Below are 25,526 nucleotides of genomic sequence, written 5' to 3'. Positions count from 1 at the left end.
GAGGGTCACGGTCTGTAGTGAGGAGGGGGGGTCACGGTCTGTAGTGAGGAGGGAGGGTCACGGTCTGTAGTGATGAGGGAGGGTCACGGTCTGTAGTGAGGAGGGTCGGTCACGGTCTGTAGTGAGGAGGGAGGGTCACGGTCTGTAGTGAGGAGGGAGGGTCACGGTCTGTAGTGAGGAGGGGAGGGTCACGGTCTGTAGTGAGGAGGGGAGGGTCACGGTCTGTAGTGAGGAGGGGAGGGTCACGGTCTAGTGAGGAGGGGAGGGTCACGGTCTGTAGTGAGGAGGGTCACGGTCTGTAGTGATGAGGGAGGGTCACGGTCTGTAGTGAGGAGGGAGGGTCACTGTCTGTAGTGAGGAGGGTCGGTCACGGTCTGTAGTGAGGAGGGAGGGTCACGGTCTGTAGTGATGAGGGAGGGTGACGGTCTGTAGTGAGGAGGGTCGGTCACTGTCTGTAGTGAGGAGGGAGGGTCACGGTCTGTAGTGAGGAGGTAGGGTCACGGTCTGTAGTGAGGAGGGGAGGGTCACGGCCTGTAGTGAGGAGGGGAGGGTCACGGTCTGTAGTGAGGAGGGGAGGGTCACGGTCTGTAGTGAGGAGGGGAGGGTCACGGTCTGTGGTGAGGAGGGTCACGGTCTGTAGTGAGGAGGGTTACGGTCTGTAGTGAGGAGGGAGGGTCACGGTCTGTAGTGAGGAGGGAGGGTCAGGGGTCACGGTATGTATTGATGAGGGGGGGTCACGGTCTGTAGTGAGGAGGGTCACGGTCTGTAGTGAGGAGGGAGGGTCACGGTCTGTAGTGAGGAGGGAGGGTCAGGGGTCACGGTCTGTAGTGAGGAGGGAGGGTCACGGTTTGTAGTGAGGAGGGTCACGGTCTGTAGTGAGGAGGGTTACGGTCTGTAGTGAGGAGGGAGGGTCACGGTCTGTAGTGAGGAGGGAGGGTCAGGGGTCACGGTCTGTAGTGATAAGGGGGGGTCACGGTCTGTAGTGAGGAGGGTCACGGTCTGTAGTGAGGAGGGAGGGTCACGGTCTGTAGTGAGGAGGGAGGGTCAGGGGTCACGGTCTGTAGTGAGGAGGGTGGGTCACGGTCTGTAGTGAGGAGGGTCACGGTCTGTAGTGAGGAGGGTCACGGTCTGTAGTGAGGAGGGAGGGTCACAGTCTGTAGTGAGGAGGGAGGGTCAGGGGTCATGGTCTGTAGTGAGGAGGGAGGGTCACGGTCTGCAGTGATGAGGGGGGGTCACGGTCTGTAGTGAGGAGGGGAGGGTCACGGTCTGTAGTGATGAGGGGAGGGTCACGGTCTGTAGTGAGGAGGGGGGGGTCACGGTCTGTAGTGATGAGGGGGGGTCACGGTCTGTAGTGATGAGGGGGGGTCACGGTCTGTAGTGATGAGGGGGGGTCACGGTCTGTAGTGATGAGGGGGGGTCACGGTCTGTAGTGAGGAGGGGAGGGTCACGGTCTGTAGTGAGGAGGGGAGGGTCACGGTCTGTAGTGAGGAGTGAGGGTCACGGTCTGTAGTGTGGAGGGTGGGTCACGGTCTGCAGTGATGAGGGAGGGTCACGGTCTGTAGTGATGAGGGAGGGTCACGGTCTGTAGTGATGAGGGAGGGTCACGGTCTGTAGTGAGGAGGGGTGGTCCCGGTCTGTAGTGATGAGGGGGGTCACGGTCTGTAGTGAGGAGGGGGATCACGTTCTGTAGTGAGGAGGGAGGGTCACGGTATGTAGTGATGAGGGAGGGTCACGGTCTGTAGTGAGGAGGGAGGGTCACGGTCTGTAGTGAGGAGGGGTGGTCCCGGTCTGTAGTGATGAGGGGGGTCACGGTCTGTAGTGAGGAGGGGGATCACGTTCTGTAGTTATGAGGGGGGGTCACGGTCTGTAGTGATGAGGGGGGGTCACGGTCTGTAGTGAGGAGGGGTGGTCCCGGTCTGTAGTTATGAGGGGGGTCACGGTCTGTAGTGAGGAGGGGGATCACGTTCTGTAGTGAGGAGGGAGGGTCACGGTCTGTAGTGATGAGGGAGGGTCACGGTCTGTAGTGATGAGGGGGATCACGGTCTGTAGTGAGGAGGGAGGGTCACGGTCTGTAGTGAGGAGGGGTGGTCCCGGTCTGTAGTTATGAGGGGGATCATGTTCTGTAGTGAGGAGGGAGGGTCACGGTCTGTAGTGATGAGGGAGGGTCACGGCCTGTAGTGTGGAGGGAGGGTCATGGTCTGTTTTGATGAGGGGGGTGTCACGGTCTGTAGTGATGAGGGAGGGTCACGGTCTGTAGTGATGAGGGAGGGTCGCGGTCTGTAGTGAGGAGGGGTGGTCCCGGTCTGTAGTGATGAGGGGGGTCACGGTCTGTAGTGAGGAGGGGGATCACGTTCTGTAGTGAGGAGGGATGGTCACGGTCTGTAGTGATGAGGGAGGGTCACGGTCTGTAGTGATGAGAGGGATCACGTTCTGTAGTGAGGAGGGAGGGTCACGGTCTGTAGTGATGAGGGGGGGTCACGCTCTGTAGTGATAAGGGAGAGTCACGGTCTGTAGTGTGGAGGGAGGGTCATGGTCTGTAGTGATGAGGGGGGGTCACGGTCTGTAGTGATAAGGGAGGGTCACGGTCTGTAGTGTGGAGGGAGGGTCATGGTCTGTAGTGATGAGGGGGGGTCACGGTCTGTAGTGATAAGGGAGGGTCACGGCCTGTAGTGTGGAGGGAGGGTCATGGTCTGTAGTGATGAGGGGGGGTCACGGTCTGTAGTGATAAGGGAGGGTCACGGTCTGTAGTGATGAGGGAGGGTCACGGTCTGTAGTGAGGAGGGAGGGTCACGGTCTGTAGTTATGAGGGGGGTCACGGTCTGTAGTGAGGATGGGGATCACGTTCTGTAGTGAGGAGGGAGGGTCACGGTCTGTAGTGATGAGGGAGGGTCACGGTCTGTAGTGATGAGGGGGATCACGGTCTGTAGTGAGGAGGGAGGGTCACGGTCTGTAGTGAGGAGGGAGGGTCACGGTCTGTAGTGAGGAGGGGTGGTCCCGGTCTGTAGTTATGAGGGGGATCACGTTCTGTAGTGAGGAGGGAGGGTCACGGTCTGTAGTGATGAGGGAGGGTCACGGCCTGTAGTGTGGAGGGAGGGTCATGGTCTGTTTTGATGAGGGGGGTGTCACGGTCTGTAGTGATGAGGGAGGGTCACGGTCTGTAGTGATGAGGGAGGGTCGCGGTCTGTAGTGAGGAGGGGTGGTCCCGGTCTGTAGTGATGAGGGGGGTCACGGTCTGTAGTGAGGAGGGGGATCACGTTCTGTAGTGAGGAGGGAGGGTCACGGTCTGTAGTGATGAGGGAGGGTCACGGTCTGTAGTGATGAGAGGGATCACGTTCTGTAGTGAGGAGGGAGGGTCACGGTCTGTAGTGATGAGGGGGGGTCACGCTCTGTAGTGAGGAGGGAGGGTCACGGTCTGTAGTGTGGAGGGAGGGTCATGGTCTGTAGTGATGAGGGGGGGTCACGGTCTGTAGTGATAAGGGAGGGTCACGGTCTGTAGTGTGGAGGGAGGGTCATGGTCTGTAGTGATGAGGGGGGGTCACGGTCTGTAGTGATAAGGGAGGGTCACGGCCTGTAGTGTGGAGGGAGGGTCATGGTCTGTAGTGATGAGGGGGGGTCACGGTCTGTAGTGATAAGGGAGGGTCACGGTCTGTAGTGATGAGGGAGGGTCACGGTCTGTAGTGAGGAGGGAGGGTCACGGTCTGTAGTGATGAGGGGGGTCACTGTCTGTAGTGAGGAGGGGGGATCACGTTCTGTAGTGAGGAGGGAGGGTCACGGTCTGTAGTGATGAGGGAGGGTCACGTTCTGTAGTGATGAGGGGGGTCACGGTCTGTAGTAAGGAGGGAGGGTCACGGTCTGTAGTAAGGAGGGAGGTTCACGGTCTGTAGTAAGGAGGGAGGGTCACGGTCTGTAGTGAGGAGGGGTGGTCCCGGTCTGTAGTGATGAGGAGGGTCACGGTCTGTAGTGTGGAGGGAGGGTCATGGTCTGTAGTGATGAGGGGGGGTCACGGTCTGTAGTGATAAGGGAGGGTCACGGCCTGTAGTGTGGAGGGAGGGTCATGGTCTGTAGTGATGAGGGGGGGTCACGGTCTGTAGTGATAAGGGAGGGTCACGGTCTGTAGTGATGAGGGAGGGTCACGGTCTGTAGTGAGGAGGGAGGGTCACGGTCTGTAGTGATGAGGGGGGTCACGGTCTGTAGTAAGGAGGGAGGGTCACGGTCTGTAGTAAGGAGGGAGGGTCACGGTCTGTAGTGAGGAGGGGTGGTCCCGGTCTGTAGTGATGAGGAGGGTCACGGTCTGTAGTGATGAGGGGGGTCACGGTCTGTAGTAAGGAGGGAGGGTCACGGTCTGTAGTAAGGAGGGAGGGTCACGGTCTGTAGTGAGGAGGGAGGGTCACGGTCTGTAGTGAGGAAGGAGGGTCACGGTCTGTAGTGAGGAGGGAGGGTCACGGTCTGTAGTGAGGAGGGTGGGTCACGGTCTGTAGTGAGGAGGGGAGGGTCACGGTCTGTAGTGAGGAGGGGTTGTCACGGTCTGTAGTGAGGAGGGGGGTCACGGTCTGTAGTAATGAGGGAGGGTCACGGTCTGTAGTGAGGAGGGAGGGTCACGGTCTGTAGTGATGAGGGAGGGTCACGGTCTGTAGTGAGGAGGGGTGGTCACGGTCTGTAGTGATGAGGGAGGGTCACGGTCTGTAGTGAGGAGGGAGGGTCACGGTCTGTAGTGATGAGGGAGGGTCACGGTCTGTAATGAGGAGGGAGGGTCACGGTCTGTAGTGATGAGGGAGGGTCACGGTCTGTAGTGAGGAGGGAGGGTCACGGTCTGTAGTGATGAGGAGGGTCACGGTCTGTAGTGAGGAGGGGGATCACGTTCTGTAGTGAGGAGGGTGGGTCACGTTCTGTAGTGATGAGGGGGGTCACGGTCTGTAGTGAGGTGGAGGGTCACGGTCTGTAGTGATGAGGGAGGGTCACGGTCTGTAGTGATGAGGGAGGGTCCCGGTCTGTAGTGAGGAGGGAGGGTCATGGTCTGTAGTGATGAGGGAGGATCACGGTCTGTAGTGATGAGGGAGGGTCACGGTCTGTAGTGAGGAGGGAGGGTCACGGTCTGTAGTGATGAGGGAGGGTCACGGTCTGTAGTGATGAGGGAGGGTCACGGTCTGTAGTGAGGAGGGTGGGTCACGTTCTGTAGTGATGAGGGAGGGTCACGGTCTGTAGTGAGGTGGAGGGTCACGGTCTGTAGTGATGAGGGAGGGTCACGGTCTGTAGTAATGAGGGAGGGTCCCGGTCTGTAGTGAGGAGGGAGGGTCACGGTCTGTAGTGATGAGGGAGGGTCACGGTCTGTAGTGATGAGGGAGGGTCACGGTCTGTAGTGAGGAGGGGGATCACGTTCTGTAGTGAGGAGGGGGATCACGGTCTGTAGTGAGGAGGGGTGGTCCCGGCCTGTAGTGAGGAGGGGGATCACGGTCTGTAGTGATGAGGGGGGTCACGGTCTGTAGTGATGAGGGAGGGTCACGGTCTGTAGTGAGGAGGGGGGTCACGGTCTGTAGTAAGGAGGGAGGGTCACGGTCTGTAGTAAGGAGGGAGGGTCACGGTCTGTAGTGAGGAGGGAGGGTCACGGTCTGTAGTGAGGAAGGAGGGTCACGGTCTGTAGTGAGGAGGGAGGGTCACGGTCTGTAGTGAGGAGGGTGGGTCACGGTCTGTAGTGAGGAGGGGAGGGTCACGGTCTGTAGTGAGGAGGGGTGGTCACGGTCTGTAGTGAGGAGGGGGGTCACGGTCTGTAGTAATGAGGGAGGGTCACGGTCTGTAGTGAGGAGGGAGGGTCACGGTCTGTAGTGATGAGGGAGGGTCACGGTCTGTAGTGAGGAGGGGTGGTCACGGTCTGTAGTGATGAGGGAGGGTCACGGTCTGTAGTGAGGAGGGAGGGTCACGGTCTGTAGTGATGAGGGAGGGTCACGGTCTGTAATGAGGAGGGAGGGTCACGGTCTGTAGTGATGAGGGAGGGTCACGGTCTGTAGTGAGGAGGGAGGGTCACGGTCTGTAGTGATGAGGAGGGTCACGGTCTGTAGTGAGGAGGGGGATCACGTTCTGTAGTGAGGAGGGTGGGTCACGTTCTGTAGTGATGAGGGGGGGTCACGGTCTGTAGTGAGGAGGAGGGTCACGGTCTGTAGTGATGAGGGAGGGTCACGGTCTGTAGTGATGAGGGAGGGTCCCGGTCTGTAGTGAGGAGGGAGGGTCATGGTCTGTAGTGATGAGGGAGGGTCACGGTCTGTAGTGATGAGGGAGGGTCACGGTCTGTAGTGAGGAGGGAGGGTCACGGTCTGTAGTGATGAGGGAGGGTCACGGTCTGTAGTGATGAGGGAGGGTCACGGTCTGTAGTGAGGAGGGTGGGTCACGTTCTGTAGTGATGAGGGAGGGTCACGGTCTGTAGTGAGGTGGAGGGTCACGGTCTGTAGTGATGAGGGAGGGTCACGGTCTGTAGTAATGAGGGAGGGTCCCGGTCTGTAGTGAGGAGGGAGGGTCACGGTCTGTAGTGATGAGGGAGGGTCACGGTCTGTAGTGATGAGGGAGGGTCACGGTCTGTAGTGAGGAGGGGGATCACGTTCTGTAGTGAGGAGGGGGATCACGGTCTGTAGTGAGGAGGGGTGGTCCCGGCCTGTAGTGAGGAGGGGGATCACGGTCTGTAGTGATGAGGGGGGTCACGGTCTGTAGTGATGAGGGAGGGTCACGGTCTGTAGTGAGGAGGGGGATCACGGTCTGTAGTGAGGAGGGGGATCACGGTCTGTAGTGATCTCTGTAGTGATCCCGGAGGGAGAGCGGACCTGCTGAGGCCCCGGGTCTGCACAATTACTGCATTTCTTCCTTTATTTCCCAGGATAAGGCGGAGGAATTCTTCAGCTTGGCCTCTCATACAGTCAGCAGCTTTGTGGAGTCTCTGTCCGGGCAGCAGCCGCCAGAAGAGGACGCGGAGGAGAGTCGCTTTGTTCTGGGTCTAGCCGGAACTGTAACTAGTGAGTAAAGGGACATTCTGAGGAACATCATAGGACGCTCTGTGTGACGAAACGTGGGATAATAACTATAGTGACCATATTATCCCTTTTACCTGGGACACTCATGAATTACACAGGTTCTCGGGCTGATTAAAACCAGCTGAAATGTAGGCTTGAAGTCAGCAGCCCCAGAACCTGTGTAATCCATGAGCGTCCTAGGTAAAAGGGATAATATGGTCACTCTATAATAACCACTTCCTGACGATAGAACCCCTCCCCAGTGCGTCACTCCCATACATTATAATACACCAGGTACTCAGCTCCGCCAGCATAATACCCTGATTGCCAGGTGTGGACCCGCTGTCATGTTTCTGATATATTTGTGAGATTACAAAACACTGTGCTAACTGCATTGATAGTGTAAGGGCATGCTGGAAGCAGTAGTGCAGCGACCCCTCCTTTTTATTGACACACCCCAGGGGGAAAACTTTTCTTCTGTCCAGGGACTGTCAGTGTAACAGAGAAATTCTAATCTGCCCCACTCCTTCAGCCCTCCCCCTCTCATCCGCTCCGCCCACCCCCATTCCGGGACTGCACAGTGCAGCAGGGTGCTCCGCCCGGGGAGGGGGTGATAGCAGTATACAGGATGGTGTATATAACATGTAGTAGAGACGGGGTACAGTCTTTGGCTTTATGGGTACATCGAGGGAGAACTATTTTATTACGTTTTCTTGCAATGTCAACAAAGACAATGTAACCAGCCTTAAGTACACCGTGAGGGGGTCAGGGGTCAACAGAACTTCATGTAGTCCCTTTGTGGGCCACTTACAGCCCTCTCCCATCTTATCTCCACCCCCGTCTTCCTGCACTGCACACTGGTGGGAGGGCCGGTGACACAGGGGCCTGGCTGTGGGAAGGTTGCTCATGATTTATACAGGTGGGGTGACTCAGGAAACCTGGTGCTGTGTGGTTTTCAGTAATATCTGTGATAAGAGTGTTGCCATGTATGTGATGTAGGTAAATGTTGTATCAGACACATATAACCAGTGGCATATCTATAATGGGTGCAGTGTGTTTAGGGCACACGGGCCCCTGGTTCCAGGGGGGGCCCCACTGCACACCCCGCACCCATTTTTTCAATACTTACAGCATGCTCCTCTGAGATTTCCTGTTTTTGCTGGCCTTGTCAAATGAACACACCCCTAGTCATGACTTCATGTGGGTTTAGAAGGAATCGGGTGCTGGGGAAGGGGGTGTCAGTTTTTTCATATTTTGAGTGCTGGAATGTGCCAAGAGCGGTGTGTGTGTGTGTGTGTGTGTGTGTGTGTGAGGGGGGGGTTGCTTGGGTGTCTCCTGGCATATCCCTGCAAGCTGCAGATGATGGGATATGGTGCTGGGACTCCGCCATGTTGGTAGCTGTGCGGCTGGGACTCTGAAGAGTTTGCTGGAACTGTTTGCCTGAGATCCTGGTAGGAACCGTGTTGTACTGGGGGTACCTGCCTCCGATGAGTTTGGGGAGACTGGTGTAAACATGTTAATTGTGAGTTATCAGCCCTTTGGGGATTGTGCTATGTTACCTATGAGTCTTGTTTTTACACCATCTTCCAATAAATGTGTGATCATAGTGCGCCTGTCTCCTTATCTGTGTGAGCGCTGTAAGCATATAGGTGGCCTTATGTCCTAAATGCTGTCCCCTCACAGCCGCAGTAAGTGCCTATAATGCAGAGGCCTTGCCATGACCTGTGACACGCACCCGGGCTCTCCTCGCGGCTGCTCACCTGGCCGGAGAGAACGCTACCGGCTAAATCTGCAATCCCCTGACATCCGGGGGTACTCCGGCTGCCGACCTACCAAGTCCACCACTCCAGCCCTCAGTTCCCTCTATAGAAAAAAAACGGAAATCTTCCAAAACAATAAAGATGGAATCTGCTGAGATTGTCACGGTCTTGGGACTGCTCCCGGATGAAAAATGCGCAGCTACAAAGAATTTATGGACGTGATGCTTGTCCAGCTACATCAGCAAATCCATCGCCTAGGAGGCAGCACAAGGAATCTGGAATACTGCACCGTATAAGGGTAATAAAACGTGCAAAGATAAGAGGACAACAGAGTTTCATCTCCCAGAGCCTGGGATAAAACAGGCAGAACTCATCATGGTGTGTCTACAAGATGCCGCTGAAGTAGAGGTTTCTCCACGTCACGTAGCAAACGTTTAAGTATTGATCCATTTTATCAGGTTGGAGTTAAGTTGGAAATAATTTTGCTCACCGGAAGCCGACGCTTCGTGTAGGAACACATCTCGCCACGTCTGGAAAGCCGATCAGCCACTTTCACAGCTAATCACGTTCAGTACAGGAGTTGGGTAACACACCCGCTACCAAGCTGGCGCTGGCACAGACCTTCAGGGTCATATCTTCAAACGTGGAGGGCCTGAGCCGCCCATTAATGGGAAAACCTTTCTTCTCTTAAAAAAACTTTATATAGAGCTACTTGTCGCTGCCCGGGTTGCAACGGTTGCGTGTGACGTCACGTAGCCGCCACGGCCCCCCCCCCCCCCTTCCCCAACGGTCCGGGCACGCCTGCGTTGCCCGGACTGCGCCCCCTAAATGGATATAGGTGGCCTTATGTCCTAAATGCCGTCCCCTCACAGCCGCAGTAAGTGCCTATAATGCAGAGGCCTTGCCATGACCTGTGACACGCTCCCGGGCTCTCCTCGCGGCTGCTCACCTGGCCGGACAGAACGCTACAGAGAGCTCATAAAGGAAAACGGCGAATTATTCAATCCCCTGACATCCGGGGGTTCTCCGGCTGCCGACCTACCGAGTCCACCACTCCAGCCCTCAGTTCCCTCTATAGAAACAAAACGGAAATCTACTAAGACAACAAAGATGGAAGCTGCTGAGATTGTCACGGTCTTGGGACTGCTCCCGGATGAAAAATGCGCAGCTACAAAGAATTTATGGACGTGATGCTTGTCCAGCTACATCAGCAAATCCAGCAGCCGCCACGGCCCGCCCCCCCCCCCCCCCCTTCCCCAACGGGCCTCCTAAATGGCAACCAAACCGCCGGCCTGCCCCTTCCTGCCCTGCAACCGCCTCTGCCTGTCAATCAGGCAGAGGTGATCACAGGACTAAGACAGCCGTCGGCTGTCTGCCATGCGCCGGCGCCCCATGCGCACTTCAGTCCTGATCGCTGCTGTGCAAACATATCTGAATTAGCCCCAATATACAAACACATTTAAACATGTACAGTATGTATTTTATTAATTATATATACATCCCTTTTTACATTTTATATACTGTGCTCCGCACCGGGCTCTGATAACACAGCCTTTCCTCCCTGTAGTGCTGGGGTACTGGGAGGTAATGTATGAACTCTGCCCCGGAGCCTGTGTCCTGGCTACAGCGACTCTCTGTTTACACTCCTCCATTGCAGTACACCAGGGGTTAACTAAATACTTAAGCTGCATACACACGGTGCGATGTGGACAATATAGTGCATGTCACACAGAAACAGTGCCTGTCACACAGAAACATAGTGCATATTACACAGAAACATAGTGCATATTACACAGAAACATAGTCCATATCACACAGAAACATAGTGCCTATCACACAGAAACATAGTGCCTATCACACAGAAACATAGTGCATATCACACAGAAACATAGTGCATATTACACAGAAACATAGCGCGTATCACACAGAAACATAGTGCATGTCACACAGAAACATAGTGCATATTACACAGAAACATAGTGCATATTACACAGAAACATAGTGCATGTCACACAGAAACATAGTGCATATCACACAGAAACATAGTGCATGTCACACAGAAACATAGTCCATATCACACAGAAACATAGTGCATATTACACAGAAACATAGTGCATATCACACAGAAACATAGTGCATATTACACAGAAACATAGTCCATATCACACAGAAACATAGTGCATATCACACAGAAACATAGTGCATGTCACACAGAAACATAGTCCATGTCACACAGAAACATAGCGCATATCACACAGAAACATAGTGCCTATCACACAGAAACATAGTGCATATTACACAGAAACATAGTCCATATCACACAGAAACATAGTGCCTATCACACAGAAACATAGTGCATGTCACACAGAAACATAGTCCATGTCACACAGAAACATAACGCATATCACACAGAAACATAGTGCCTATCACACAGAAACATAGCGCATATCACACAGAAACATAGCGCATATCACACAGAAACATAGTGCATATCACACAGAAACATAGTGCATGTCACACAGAAACATAGTCCATGTCACACAGAAACATAGTGCATATTACACAGAAACATAGTCCATGTCAAACAGAAACATAGTCCATGTCACACAGAAACATAGTGCATATCACACAGAAACATAGTGCATATTACACAGAAACATAGTCCATATCACACAGAAACATAGTGCATATCACACAGAAACATAGTGCATGTCACACAGAAACATACTCCATATCACACAGAAACATAGTGCATATTACACAGAAACATAGTGCATATCACACAGAAACATAGTGCATATTACACAGAAACATAGTCCATATCACACAGAAACATAGTGCATATCACACAGAAACATAGTGCATGTCACACAGAAACATAGTCCATGTCACACAGAAACATAGCGCATATCACACAGAAACATAGTGCCTATCACACAGAAACATAGTGCATATTACACAGAAACATAGTCCATATCACACAGAAACATAGTGCCTATCACACAGAAACATAGTGCATGTCACACAGAAACATAGTGCATATTACACAGAAACATAGTGCATGTCACACAGAAACATAGTCCATGTCACACAGAAACATAGTGCATATTACACAGAAACATAGTCCATGTCAAACAGAAACATAGTCCATGTCACACAGAAACATAGTGCATATCACACAGAAACATAGTGCATATTACACAGAAACATAGTGCATATTACACAGAAACATAGTCCATATCACACAGAAACATAGTGCCTATCACACAGAAACATAGTGCATGTCACACAGAAACATAGTGCATATTACACAGAAACATAGTGCATATTACACAGAAACATAGTGCCTATCACACAGAAACATAGTGCATATTACACAGAAACATAGTGCATGTCACACAGAAACATAGTCCATGTCACACAGAAACATAGCGCATATCACACAGAAACATAGTGCCTATCACACAGAAACATAGTGCATATTACACAGAAACATAGTCCATATCACACAGAAACATAGTGCCTATCACACAGAAACATAGTGCATGTCACACAGAAACATAGTCCATGTCACACAGAAACATAGCGCATATCACACAGAAACATAGTGCCTATCACACAGAAACATAGTGCATATTACACAGAAACATCGTCCATATCACACAGAAACATAGTGCCTATCACACAGAAACATAGTGCATGTCACACAGAAACATAGTGCATATCACACAGAAACATAGTGCATATTACACAGAAACATAGTGCATGTCACACAGAAACATAGTCCATGTCACACAGAAACATAGCGCATATCACACAGAAACATAGTGCCTATCACACAGAAACATAGTGCATATTACACAGAAACATAGTCCATGTCACACAGAAACATAGTGCATATCACACAGAAACATAGTCCATGTCACACAGAAACATAGTGCATATCACACAGAAACATAGTGCATATTACACAGAAACATAGTGCCTATCACACAGAAACATAGTGCATATTACACAGAAACATAGTGCATGTCACACAGAAACATAGTCCATGTCACACAGAAACATAGTGCATATCACACAGAAACATAGTGCCTATCACACAGAAACATAGTGCATATTACACAGAAACATAGTCCATGTCACACAGAAACATAGTCCATGTCACACAGAAACATAGTGCATATCACACAGAAACATAGTCCATGTCACACAGAAACATAGTCCATGTCACACAGAAACATAGTGCATATTACACAGAAACATAGTGCATATCACACAGAAACATAGTCCATGTCACACAGAAACATAGCGCATATCACACAGAAACATAGCGCCTATCACAGAAACATAGTGCCTATCACACAGAAACATAGTCCATGTCACACAGAAACATAGCGCATATCACACAGAAACATAGTCCATGTCACACAGAAACATAGCGCCTATCACACAGAAACATAGTGCATATCACACAGAAACATAGTGCATATCACACAGAAACATAGCGCCTATCACACAGAAACATAGCGCCTATCACACAGAAACATAGTGCATGTCACACAGAAACATAGTGCATATCACACAGAAACATAGTCCATGTCACACAGAAACATAGTCCATGTCACACAGAAACATAGTGCATATCGCACAGAAACATAGTCCATATCACACAGAAACATAGTGCCTATCACACAGAAACATAATGCATATCACACAGAAACATAGTGCCTATCACACAGAAACATAGTGCCTATCACACAGAAACATAGTGCATATCACACAGAAACATAGTGCATATCACACAGAAACATAGTGCATATCACACAGAAACAGTGCATATCACACAGAAACATAGTGCATATCACACAGAAACATAGTGCATATCACACAGAAACATAGCGCCTATCACACAGAAACATAGTGCATATCACACAGAAACAGTGCATATCACACAGAAACATAGCGCCTATCACACAGAAACATAGTGCATGTCACACAGAAACATAGTGCATATCGCACAGAAACATAGTCCATATCACACAGAAACATAGTGCCTATCACACAGAAACATAGGCACTATGTTTCTGTGTGATATGCACTATGTTTCTGTGTGATAGGCACTATGTTTCTGTGTGATATGGACTATGTTTCTGTGTGATAGGCACTATGTTTCTGTGTGATATGCACTATCACACAGAAACATAGTGCCTATCACACAGAAACATAGTGCATATCACACAGAAACATAGTGCATATCACACAGAAAATAGTGCATATCACACAGAAACATAGTGCATATCACACAGAAACATAGCGCATATCACACAGAAACATAGCGCCTATCACACAGAAACATAGTGCATGTCATACAGAAACATAGTGCATATTACACAGAAACATAGTTCATATCACACAAAAACATAGTGCCTGTCACACAGAAACATAGTGCATGTCACACAGAAACATAGTGCATGTCACACAGAAACATAGTGCATGTCACACAGAAACATAGTGCATATCACACAGAAACATAGTGCATATTACACAGAAACATAGTGCATATCACACAGAAACATAGTGCATTTTACACAGAAACATAGCGCATATCACACAGAAACATAGCGCCTATCACACAGAAACATAGTGCCTATCACACAGAAACATAGTCCATGTCACACAGAAACATAGCGCATATCACACAGAAACAGCGCATATCACACAGAAACATAGCGCCTATCACACAGAAACATAGTGCATGTCACACAGAAACATAGTGCATATCGCACAGAAACATAGTCCAACTCACACAGAAACATAGTGCCTATCACACAGAAACATAGTGCCTATCACACAGAAACATAGTGCATATCACACAGAAACATAGTGCATATCACACAGAAACATAGTGCATATCACACAGAAACATAGCGCCTATCACACAGAAACATAGTGCATATCACACAGAAACATAGTGCATATCACACAGAAACATAGCGCCTATCACACAGAAACATAGTGCATGTCACACAGAAACATAGTGCATATCGCACAGAAACATAGTCCATATCACACAGAAACATAGTGCCTATCACACAGAAACATAGGCACTATGTTTCTGTGTGATATGCACAATGTTTCTGTGTGATAGGCACTATGTTTCTGTGTGATATGGACTATGTTTCTGTGTGATAGGCACTATGTTTCTGTGTGATATGCACTATCACACAGAAACATAGTGCCTATCACACAGAAACATAGTGCATATCACACAGAAACATAGTGCATATCACACAGAAAATAGTGCATATCACACAGAAACATAGTGCATATCACACAGAAACATAGCGCATATCACACAGAAACATAGCGCCTATCACACAGAAACATAGTGCATGTCATACAGAAACATAGTGCATATTACACAGAAACATAGTGCATATCACACAAAAACATAGTGCCTGTCACACAGAAACATAGTGCATGTCACACAGAAACATAGTGCATGTCACACAGAAACATAGTGCATATCACACAGAAACATAGTGCATATTACACAGAAACATAGTGCATACCACACAGAAACATAGTGCATTTTACACAGAAACATAGTGCATATCACACAGAAACATAGTGCCTGTCACACAGAAACATAGTGCATGTCACACAGAAACATAGTGCATATCACACAGAAACATAGTGCATATCACACAGAAACATAGTGCATATCACACAGAAACATAGTGCATGTCACACAGAAACATAGTGCATATCACAGAGAAACATAGTGCATATCACAGAGAAACATAGTGCATATCACACAGAAACATAGTGCATGTAACACAGAAACAGTGCATATCACACAGAAACATAGTGCATGTCACACAGAAACATAGTGCATATCACACAGAAACATAGTGCATGTCACACAGAAACATAGTGCATGTCACACAGAAACATAGTGCCTATTACACAGAAACATAGTGCCTATCACACAGAAACATAGTGCCTATCACACAGAAACATAGCGCATATCACACAGAAACATAGTGCATATTACACAGAAACATAGTGCATATCACACAGAAACATAGTGCCTATCACACAGAAACATAGCGCATATCACACAGAAACATAGCGCATATCACACAGAAACATAGTGCATATTACACAGAAACATAGTGCATATCACACAGAAACATAGTGCATGTCACACAGAAACATAGTGCATGTCACACAGAAACATAGCGCATATCACACAGAAACATAGTGCATATCACACAGAAACATAGTGCATATCACACAGAAACACAGTGCATATCACACAGAAACATAGTGCATTTCACACAGAAACATAGTGCATATCACACAGAAACATAGTGCATATCACACAGAAACAGTGCATATCACACAGAAACATAGTGCATATCACATAGAAACATAGTGCATATCACACAGAAACACAGTGCATATCACACAGAAACATAGTGCATGTCACACAGAAACATAGTGCATATTACACAGAAACATAGTGCATATCACACAGAAACATAGTGCATATTACACAGAAACATAGTGCATGTAACACAGAAACATAGTGCCTATCACACAGAAACATAGTGCATATCACACAGAAACATGGGGGGTCATTCCGAGTTGTTCGCTCGCAAGCTGCTTTTAGCAGCTTTGCACACGCTAAGCCGCCGCCTACTGGGAGTGAATCTTAGCTTATCAAAATTGCGAACGAAAGATTAGCAAAATAGCGAATAGACACCTCTTAGCAGTTTCTGAGTAGCTCCACACTTACTCGGCATCTGCGATCAGTTCAGTGCTTGTCGTTCCTGGTTTGACGTCACAAACACACCCAGCGTTCGCCCAGACACTCCTCCGTTTCTCCAGCCACTCCCGCATTTTTCCCAGAAACGGTAGCGTTTTTTCGCACACACCCATTAAACGGCCTGTTTCCGCCCAGAAACACCCACTTCCTGTCAATCACATTACGATCACCAGAACGAAGAAAAAACCTCGTAATGCCGTGAGTAAAATACCTAACTGCATAGCAAATTTACTTGGCGCAGTCGCACTGCGGACATTGCGCATGCGCATTAGCGACTAATCGCTCCGTTGCGAGAAAAAAATACAGAGCGAACAACTCGGAATGACCCCCATAGTGCATATCACACAGAAACATAGTGCATATCACACAGAAACATAGTGCCTATCACACAGAAACATAGTGCATATCACACAGAAACATAGCGCATATCACACAGAAACATAGCGCATGTCACACAGAAACATAGTGCATATCACACAGAAACAGTCCATATCACACAGAAACAGTGCATATCACACAGAAACATAGCGCATATCACACAGAAACATAGCGCATGTCACACAGAAACATAGTGCATGTCACACAGAAACATAGTGCATATCACACAGAAACATAGTGCATGTCACACAGAAACATAGTGCATATCACACAGAAACATAGCGCATGTCACACAGAAACAGTGCATGTCACACAGAGACATAGTGCATATCACACAGAGACATAGTGCATGTCACACAGAGACATAGTGCATGTCACACAGAAACATAGTGCCTGTCACACAGAAACATAGTGCCTATCACACAGAAACATAGTGCCTATCACACAGAAACATAGTGCATATCACACAGAAACATAGTGCATATCACACAGAAACATAGTGCATATCACACAGAAACATAGTGCATATCACACAGAAACATAGTGCATATCACACAGAAACATAGCGCATATCACACAGAAACATAGCGCCTATCACACAGAAACATAGTGCATGTCACACAGAAACATAGTGCATATTACACAGAAACATAGTGCATATCACACAGAAACATAGTGCCTGTCACACAGAAACATAGTGCATGTCACACAGAAACATAGTGCATGTCACACAGAAACATAGTGCATATCACACAGAAACATAGTGCCTATCACACAGAAACATAGTGCCTATCACACAGAAACATAGCGCATATCACACAGAAACATAGTGCATATCACACAGAAACATAGCGCATATCACACAGAAACATAGTGCATATTACACAGAAACATAGTGCATATCACACAGAAACATAGTGCATGTCACACAGAAACATAGCGCATATCACACAGAAACATAGTGCATATCACACAGAAACATAGTGCATATCACACAGAAACACAGTGCATATCACACAGAAACATAGTGCATATCACACAGAAACATAGTGCATATCACACAGAAACATAGTGCATATCACACATAAACATAGTGCATATCACACAGAAACATAGTGCATATCACACAGAAACACAGTGCATATCACACAGAAACATAGTGCATGTCACACAGAAACATAGTGCATATTACACAGAAACATAGTGCATATCACACAGAAACATAGTGCATATTACACAGAAACATAGTGCATGTAACACAGAAACATAGTGCCTATCACACAGAAACATAGTGCATATCACACAGAAACATTGGGGGTCATTCCGAGTTGTTCGCTCGCAAGCTGCTTTTAGCAGCTTTGCACACGCTAAGCCGCCGCCTACTGGGAGTGAATCTTAGCTTATCAAAATTGCGAACGAAAGATTAGCAAAATAGCGAATAGACACCTCTTAGCAGTTTCTGAGTAGCTCCACACTTACTCTGCATCTGCGATCAGTTCAGTGCTTGTCGTTCCTGGTTTGACGTCACAAACACACCCAGCGTTCGCCCAGACACTCCTCCGTTTCTCCAGCCACTCCCGCATTTTTCCCAGAAACGGTAGCGTTTTTTCGCACACACCCATTAAACGGCCTGTTTCCGCCCAGAAACACCCACTTCCTGTCAATCACATTACGATCACCAGAACGAAGAAAAAACCTCGTAATGCCGTGAGTAAAATACCTAACTGCATAGCAAATTTACTTGGCGCAGTCGCACTGCGGACATTGCGCATGCGCATTAGCGACTAATCCAGGCATTCCCAACCACGGTCCTCAAGGCACACCAACAGTGCATGTTTTAGTAATATCCAGGCTTCAGCACTGGTGACTTAATTAGTAGCTCTGTTATTTTGATTTAACCATCTGTGCTGCAGCCTGGATATCACTAAAACCTGCACTGTTGGTGTGCCTTGAGGACCGTGGTTGGGAATGCCTGGACTAATCGCTCCGTTGCGAGAAAAAAATACAGAGCGAACAACTCGGAATGACCCCCATAGTGCATATCACACAGAAACATAGTGCATATCACACAGAAACATAGTGCATATCACACAGAAACATAGTGCATATCACACAGAAACATAGTGCATATCACACAGAAACACAGTGCATATCACACAGAAACATAGTGCATTTCACACAGAAACATAGTACATATCACACAGAAACATAGTGCATATCACACAGAAACAGTGCATATCACACAGAAACATAGTGCATATCACATAGAAACATAGTGCATATCACACAGAAACACAGTGCATATCACACAGAAACATAGTGCATGTCACACAGAAACATAGTGCATATTGCACAGAAACATAGTGCATATCACACAGAAACATAGTGCATATTACACAGAAACATAGTGCATGTAACACAGAAACATAGTGCCTATCACACAGAAACATAGTGCATATCACACAGAAACATGGGGGGTCATTCCGAGTTGTTCGCTCGCAAGCTGCTTTTAGCAGCTTTGCACACGCTAAGCCGCCGCCTACTGGGAGTGAATCTTAGCTTATCAAAATTGCGAACGAAAGATTAGCAAAATAGCGAATAGACACCTCTTAGCAGTTTCTGAGTAGCTCCACACTTACTCGGCATCTGCGATCAGTTCAGTGCTTGTCGTTCCTGGTTTGACGTCACAAACACACCCAGCGTTCGCCCAGACACTCCTCCGTTTCTCCAGCCACTCCCGCATTTTTCCCAGAAACGGTAGCGTTTTTTTCGCACACACCCATTAAACGGCCTGTTTCCGCCCAGAAACACCCACTTCCTGTCAATCACATTACGATCACCAGAACGAAGAAAAAACCTCGTAATGCCGTGAGTAAAATACCTAACTGCATAGCAAATTTACTTGGCGCAGTCGCACTGCGGACATTGCGCATGCGCATTAGCGACTAATCGCTCCGTTGCGAGAAAAAAATACAGAGCGAACAACTCGGAATGACCCCCATAGTGCATATCACACAGAAACATAGTGCATATCACACAGAAACATAGTGCCTATCACACAGAAACATAGTGCATATCACACAGAAACATAGCGCATATCACACAGAAACATAGCGCATGTCACACAGAAACATAGTGCATATCACACAGAAACAGTCCATATCACACAGAAACAGTGCATATCACACAGAAACATAGCGCATATCACACAGAAACATAGCGCATGTCACACAGAAACATAGTGCATGTCACACAGAAACATAGTGCATATCACACAGAAACATAGTGCATGTCACACAGAAACATAGTGCATATCACACAGAAACATAGCGCATGTCACACAGAAACATAGTGCATGTCACACAGAGACATAGTGCATATCACACAGAGACATAGTGCATGTCACACAGAGACATAGTGCATGTCACACAGAAACATAGTGCCTGTCACACAGAAACATAGTGCCTATCACACAGAAACATAGTGCCTATCACACAGAAACATAGTGCATATCACACAGAAACATAGTGCATATCACACAGAAACATAGTGCATATCACACAGAAACATAGTGCATATCACACAGAAACATAGTGCATATCACACAGAAACATAGCGCATATCACACAGAAACATAGCGCCTATCACACAGAAACATAGTGCATGTCACACAGAAACATAGTGCATATTACACAGAAACATAGTGCATATCACACAGAAACATAGTGCCTGTCACACAGAAACATAGTGCATGTCACACAGAAACATAGTGCATGTCACACAGAAACATAGTGCATATCACACAGAAACATAGTGCCTATCACACAGAAACATAGCGCATATCACACAGAAACATAGTGCATATCACACAGAAACATAGCGCATATCACACAGAAACATAGTGCATATTACACAGAAACATAGTGCATATCACACAGAAACATAGTGCATGTCACACAGAAACATAGCGCATATCACACAGAAACATAGTGCATATCACACAGAAACATAGTGCATATCACACAGAAACACAGTGCATATCACACAGAAACATAGTGCATATCACACAGAAACATAGTGCATATCACACAGAAACATAGTGCATATCACACATAAACATAGTGCATATCACACAGAAACATAGTGCATATCACACAGAAACACAGTGCATATCACACAGAAACATAGTGCATGTCACACAGAAACATAGTGCATATTACACAGAAACATAGTGCATATCACACAGAAACATAGTGCATATTACACAGAAACATAGTGCATGTAACACAGAAACATAGTGCCTATCACACAGAAACATAGTGCATATCACACAGAAACATTGGGGGTCATTCCGAGTTGTTCACTCGCAAGCTGCTTTTAGCAGCTTTGCACACGCTAAGCCGCCGCCTACTGGGAGTGAATCTTAGCTTATCAAAATTGCGAACGAAAGATTAGCAAAATAGCGAATAGACACCTCTTAGCAGTTTCTGAGTAGCTCCACACTTACTCTGCATCTGCGATCAGTTCAGTGCTTGTCGTTCCTGGTTTGACGTCACAAACACACCCAGCGTTCGCCCAGACACTCCTCCGTTTCTCCAGCCACTCCCGCATTTTTCCCAGAAACGGTAGCGTTTTTTCGCACACACCCATTAAACGGCCTGTTTCCGCCCAGAAACACCCACTTCCTGTCAATCACATTACGATCACCAGAACGAAGAAAAAACCTCGTAATGCCGTGAGTAAAATACCTAACTGCATAGCAAATTTACTTGGCGCAGTCGCACTGCGGACATTGCGCATGCGCATTAGCGACTAATCCAGGCATTCCCAACCACGGTCCTCAAGGCACACCAACAGTGCATGTTTTAGTAATATCCAGGCTTCAGCACTGGTGACTTAATTAGTAGCTCTGTTATTTTGATTTAACCATCTGTGCTGCAGCCTGGATATCACTAAAACCTGCACTGTTGGTGTGCCTTGAGGACCGTGGTTGGGAATGCCTGGACTAATCGCTCCGTTGCGAGAAAAAAATACAGAGCGAACAACTCGGAATGACCCCCATAGTGCATATCACACAGAAACATAGTGCATATCACACAGAAACATAGTGCCTATCACACAGAAACATAGTGCATATCACACAGAAACATAGCGCATATCACACAGAAACATAGCGCATATCACACAGAAACATAGCGCATGTCACACAGAAACATAGCGCATATCACACAGAAACATAGTCCATATCACACAGAAACATAGTGCATATCACACAGAAACATAGTGCATGTAACACAGAAACATAGTGCCTATCACACAGAAACATAGTGCATATCACACAGAAACATAGTGCCTATCACACAGAAACATAGTGCATATCACACAGAAACATAGTGCATATCACACAGAAACATAGTGCATATCACACAGAAACATAGTGCATATCACACAGAAACATAGCGCCTATCACACAGAAACATAGTGCATATCACACAGAAACATGGGCCCTCATTCCGAGTTGTTCGCTCGGTATTTTTCATCGCATCGCAGTGAAAATCCGCTTAGTACGCATGCGCAATGTTCGCACTGCGACTGCGTCAAGTAACTTTACTATGAAGAAAGTAATTTTACTCACGGCTTTTTCTTCGCTCCGGCGATCGTAATGTGATTGACAGGAAATGGGTGTTACTGGGCGGAAACACGGCGTTTCAGGGGCGTGTGGCTGAAAACGCTACCGTTTCCGGAAAAAACGCAGGAGTGGCCGGGGAAACGGTGGGAGTGCCTGGGCGAACGCTGGGTGTGTTTGTGACGTCAACCAGGAACGACAAGCACTGAACTGATCGCACAGGCAGAGTAAGTCTGAAGCTACTCTGAAACTGCTAAGTAGTTAGTAATCGCAATATTGCGAATACATCGGTCGCAATTTTAAGAAGCTAAGATTCACTCCCAGTAGGCGGCGGCTTAGCGTGTGTAACTCTGCTAAATTCGCCTTGCGACCGATCAACTCGGAATGAGGGCCATAGTGCATATCACACAGAAACATAGCGCCTATCACACAGAAACATAGTGCATGTCACACAGAAACATAGTGCATATCGCACAGAAACATAGTCCATATCACACAGAAACATAGTGCCTATCACACAGAAACATAGGCACTATGTTTCTGTGTGATATGCACAATGTTTCTGTGTGATAGGCACTATGTTTCTGTGTGATATGGACTATGTTTCTGTGTGATAGGCACTATGTTTCTGTGTGATATGCACTATCACACAGAAACATAGTGCCTATCACACAGAAACATAGTGCATATCACACAGAAACATAGTGCATATCACACAGAAAATAGTGCATATCACACAGAAACATAGTGCATATCACACAGAAACATAGCGCATATCACACAGAAACATAGCGCCTATCACACAGAAACATAGTGCATGTCATACAGAAACATAGTGCATATTACACAGAAACATAGTGCATATCACACAAAAACATAGTGCCTGTCACACAGAAACATAGTGCATGTCACACAGAAACATAGTGCATGTCACACAGAAACATAGTGCATATCACACAGAAACATAGTGCATATTACACAGAAACATAGTGCATATCACACAGAAACATAGTGCATTTTACACAGAAACATAGTGCATATCACACAGAAACATAGTGCCTGTCACACAGAAACATAGTGCATGTCACACAGAAACATAGTGCATATCACACAGAAACATAGTGCATATCACACAGAAACATAGTGCATATCACACAGAAACATAGTGCATGTCACACAGAAACATAGTGCATATCACAGAGAAACATAGTGCATATCACAGAGAAACATAGTGCATATCACACAGAAACATAGTGCATGTAACACAGAAACAGTGCATATCACACAGAAACATAGTGCATGTCACACAGAAACATAGTGCATATCACACAGAAACATAGTGCATGTCACACAGAAACATAGTGCATGTCACACAGAAACATAGTGCCTATTACACAGAAACATAGTGCCTATCACACAGAAACATAGTGCCTATCACACAGAAACATAGCGCATATCACACAGAAACATAGTGCATATTACACAGAAACATAGTGCATATCACACAGAAACATAGTGCCTATCACACAGAAACATAGCGCATATCACACAGAAACATAGCGCATATCACACAGAAACATAGTGCATATTACACAGAAACATAGTGCATATCACACAGAAACATAGTGCATGTCACACAGAAACATAGTGCATGTCACACAGAAACATAGCGCATATCACACAGAAACATAGTGCATATCACACAGAAACATAGTGCATATCACACAGAAACACAGTGCATATCACACAGAAACATAGTGCATTTCACACAGAAACATAGTGCATATCACACAGAAACATAGTGCATATCACACAGAAACAGTGCATATCACACAGAAACATAGTGCATATCACATAGAAACATAGTGCATATCACACAGAAACACAGTGCATATCACACAGAAACATAGTGCATGTCACACAGAAACATAGTGCATATTACACAGAAACATAGTGCATATCACACAGAAACATAGTGCATATTACACAGAAACATAGTGCATGTAACACAGAAACATAGTGCCTATCACACAGAAACATAGTGCATATCACACAGAAACATGGGGGGTCATTCCGAGTTGTTCGCTCGCAAGCTGCTTTTAGCAGCTTTGCACACGCTAAGCCGCCGCCTACTGGGAGTGAATCTTAGCTTATCAAAATTGCGAACGAAAGATTAGCAAAATAGCGAATAGACACCTCTTAGCAGTTTCTGAGTAGCTCCACACTTACTCGGCATCTGCGATCAGTTCAGTGCTTGTCGTTCCTGGTTTGACGTCACAAACACACCCAGCGTTCGCCCAGACACTCCTCCGTTTCTCCAGCCACTCCCGCATTTTTCCCAGAAACGGTAGCGTTTTTTCGCACACACCCATTAAACGGCCTGTTTCCGCCCAGAAACACCCACTTCCTGTCAATCACATTACGATCACCAGAACGAAGAAAAAACCTCGTAATGCCGTGAGTAAAATACCTAACTGCATAGCAAATTTACTTGGCGCAGTCGCACTGCGGACATTGCGCATGCGCATTAGCGACTAATCGCTCCGTTGCGAGAAAAAAATACAGAGCGAACAACTCGGAATGACCCCCATAGTGCATATCACACAGAAACATAGTGCATATCACACAGAAACATAGTGCCTATCACACAGAAACATAGTGCATATCACACAGAAACATAGCGCATATCACACAGAAACATAGCGCATGTCACACAGAAACATAGTGCATATCACACAGAAACAGTCCATATCACACAGAAACAGTGCATATCACACAGAAACATAGCGCATATCACACAGAAACATAGCGCATGTCACACAGAAACATAGTGCATGTCACACAGAAACATAGTGCATATCACACAGAAACATAGTGCATGTCACACAGAAACATAGTGCATATCACACAGAAACATAGCGCATGTCACACAG

The 25,526-nt window shown here is 47.3% G+C and overlaps 1 protein-coding gene across 1 annotated transcript in view; it reads left to right on the top strand.

Moving 5' to 3' along the window:
* HSF2BP (heat shock transcription factor 2 binding protein) overlaps positions 1-25,526 on the top strand; it is a gene marked incomplete at its 3' end in the record, with an annotated part of 311,991 nt that overhangs the window by 71,274 nt on the left and 215,191 nt on the right. The window contains exon 4 of the mRNA XM_063954638.1: positions 6,860-6,995. Coding sequence (XP_063810708.1) covers positions 6,860-6,995 — 136 coding nt within the window. The remainder of the gene's footprint in view (positions 1-6,859; positions 6,996-25,526) is intronic.

The sequence above is a fragment of the Pseudophryne corroboree genome, unplaced genomic scaffold, assembly GCF_028390025.1.
Source record: "Pseudophryne corroboree isolate aPseCor3 unplaced genomic scaffold, aPseCor3.hap2 scaffold_706, whole genome shotgun sequence".
NCBI lineage: Eukaryota > Metazoa > Chordata > Amphibia > Anura > Myobatrachidae > Pseudophryne > Pseudophryne corroboree.
Note: the sequence above shows the minus strand (reverse complement) of the source record. Positions and strands in the feature narration are given on the sequence as shown.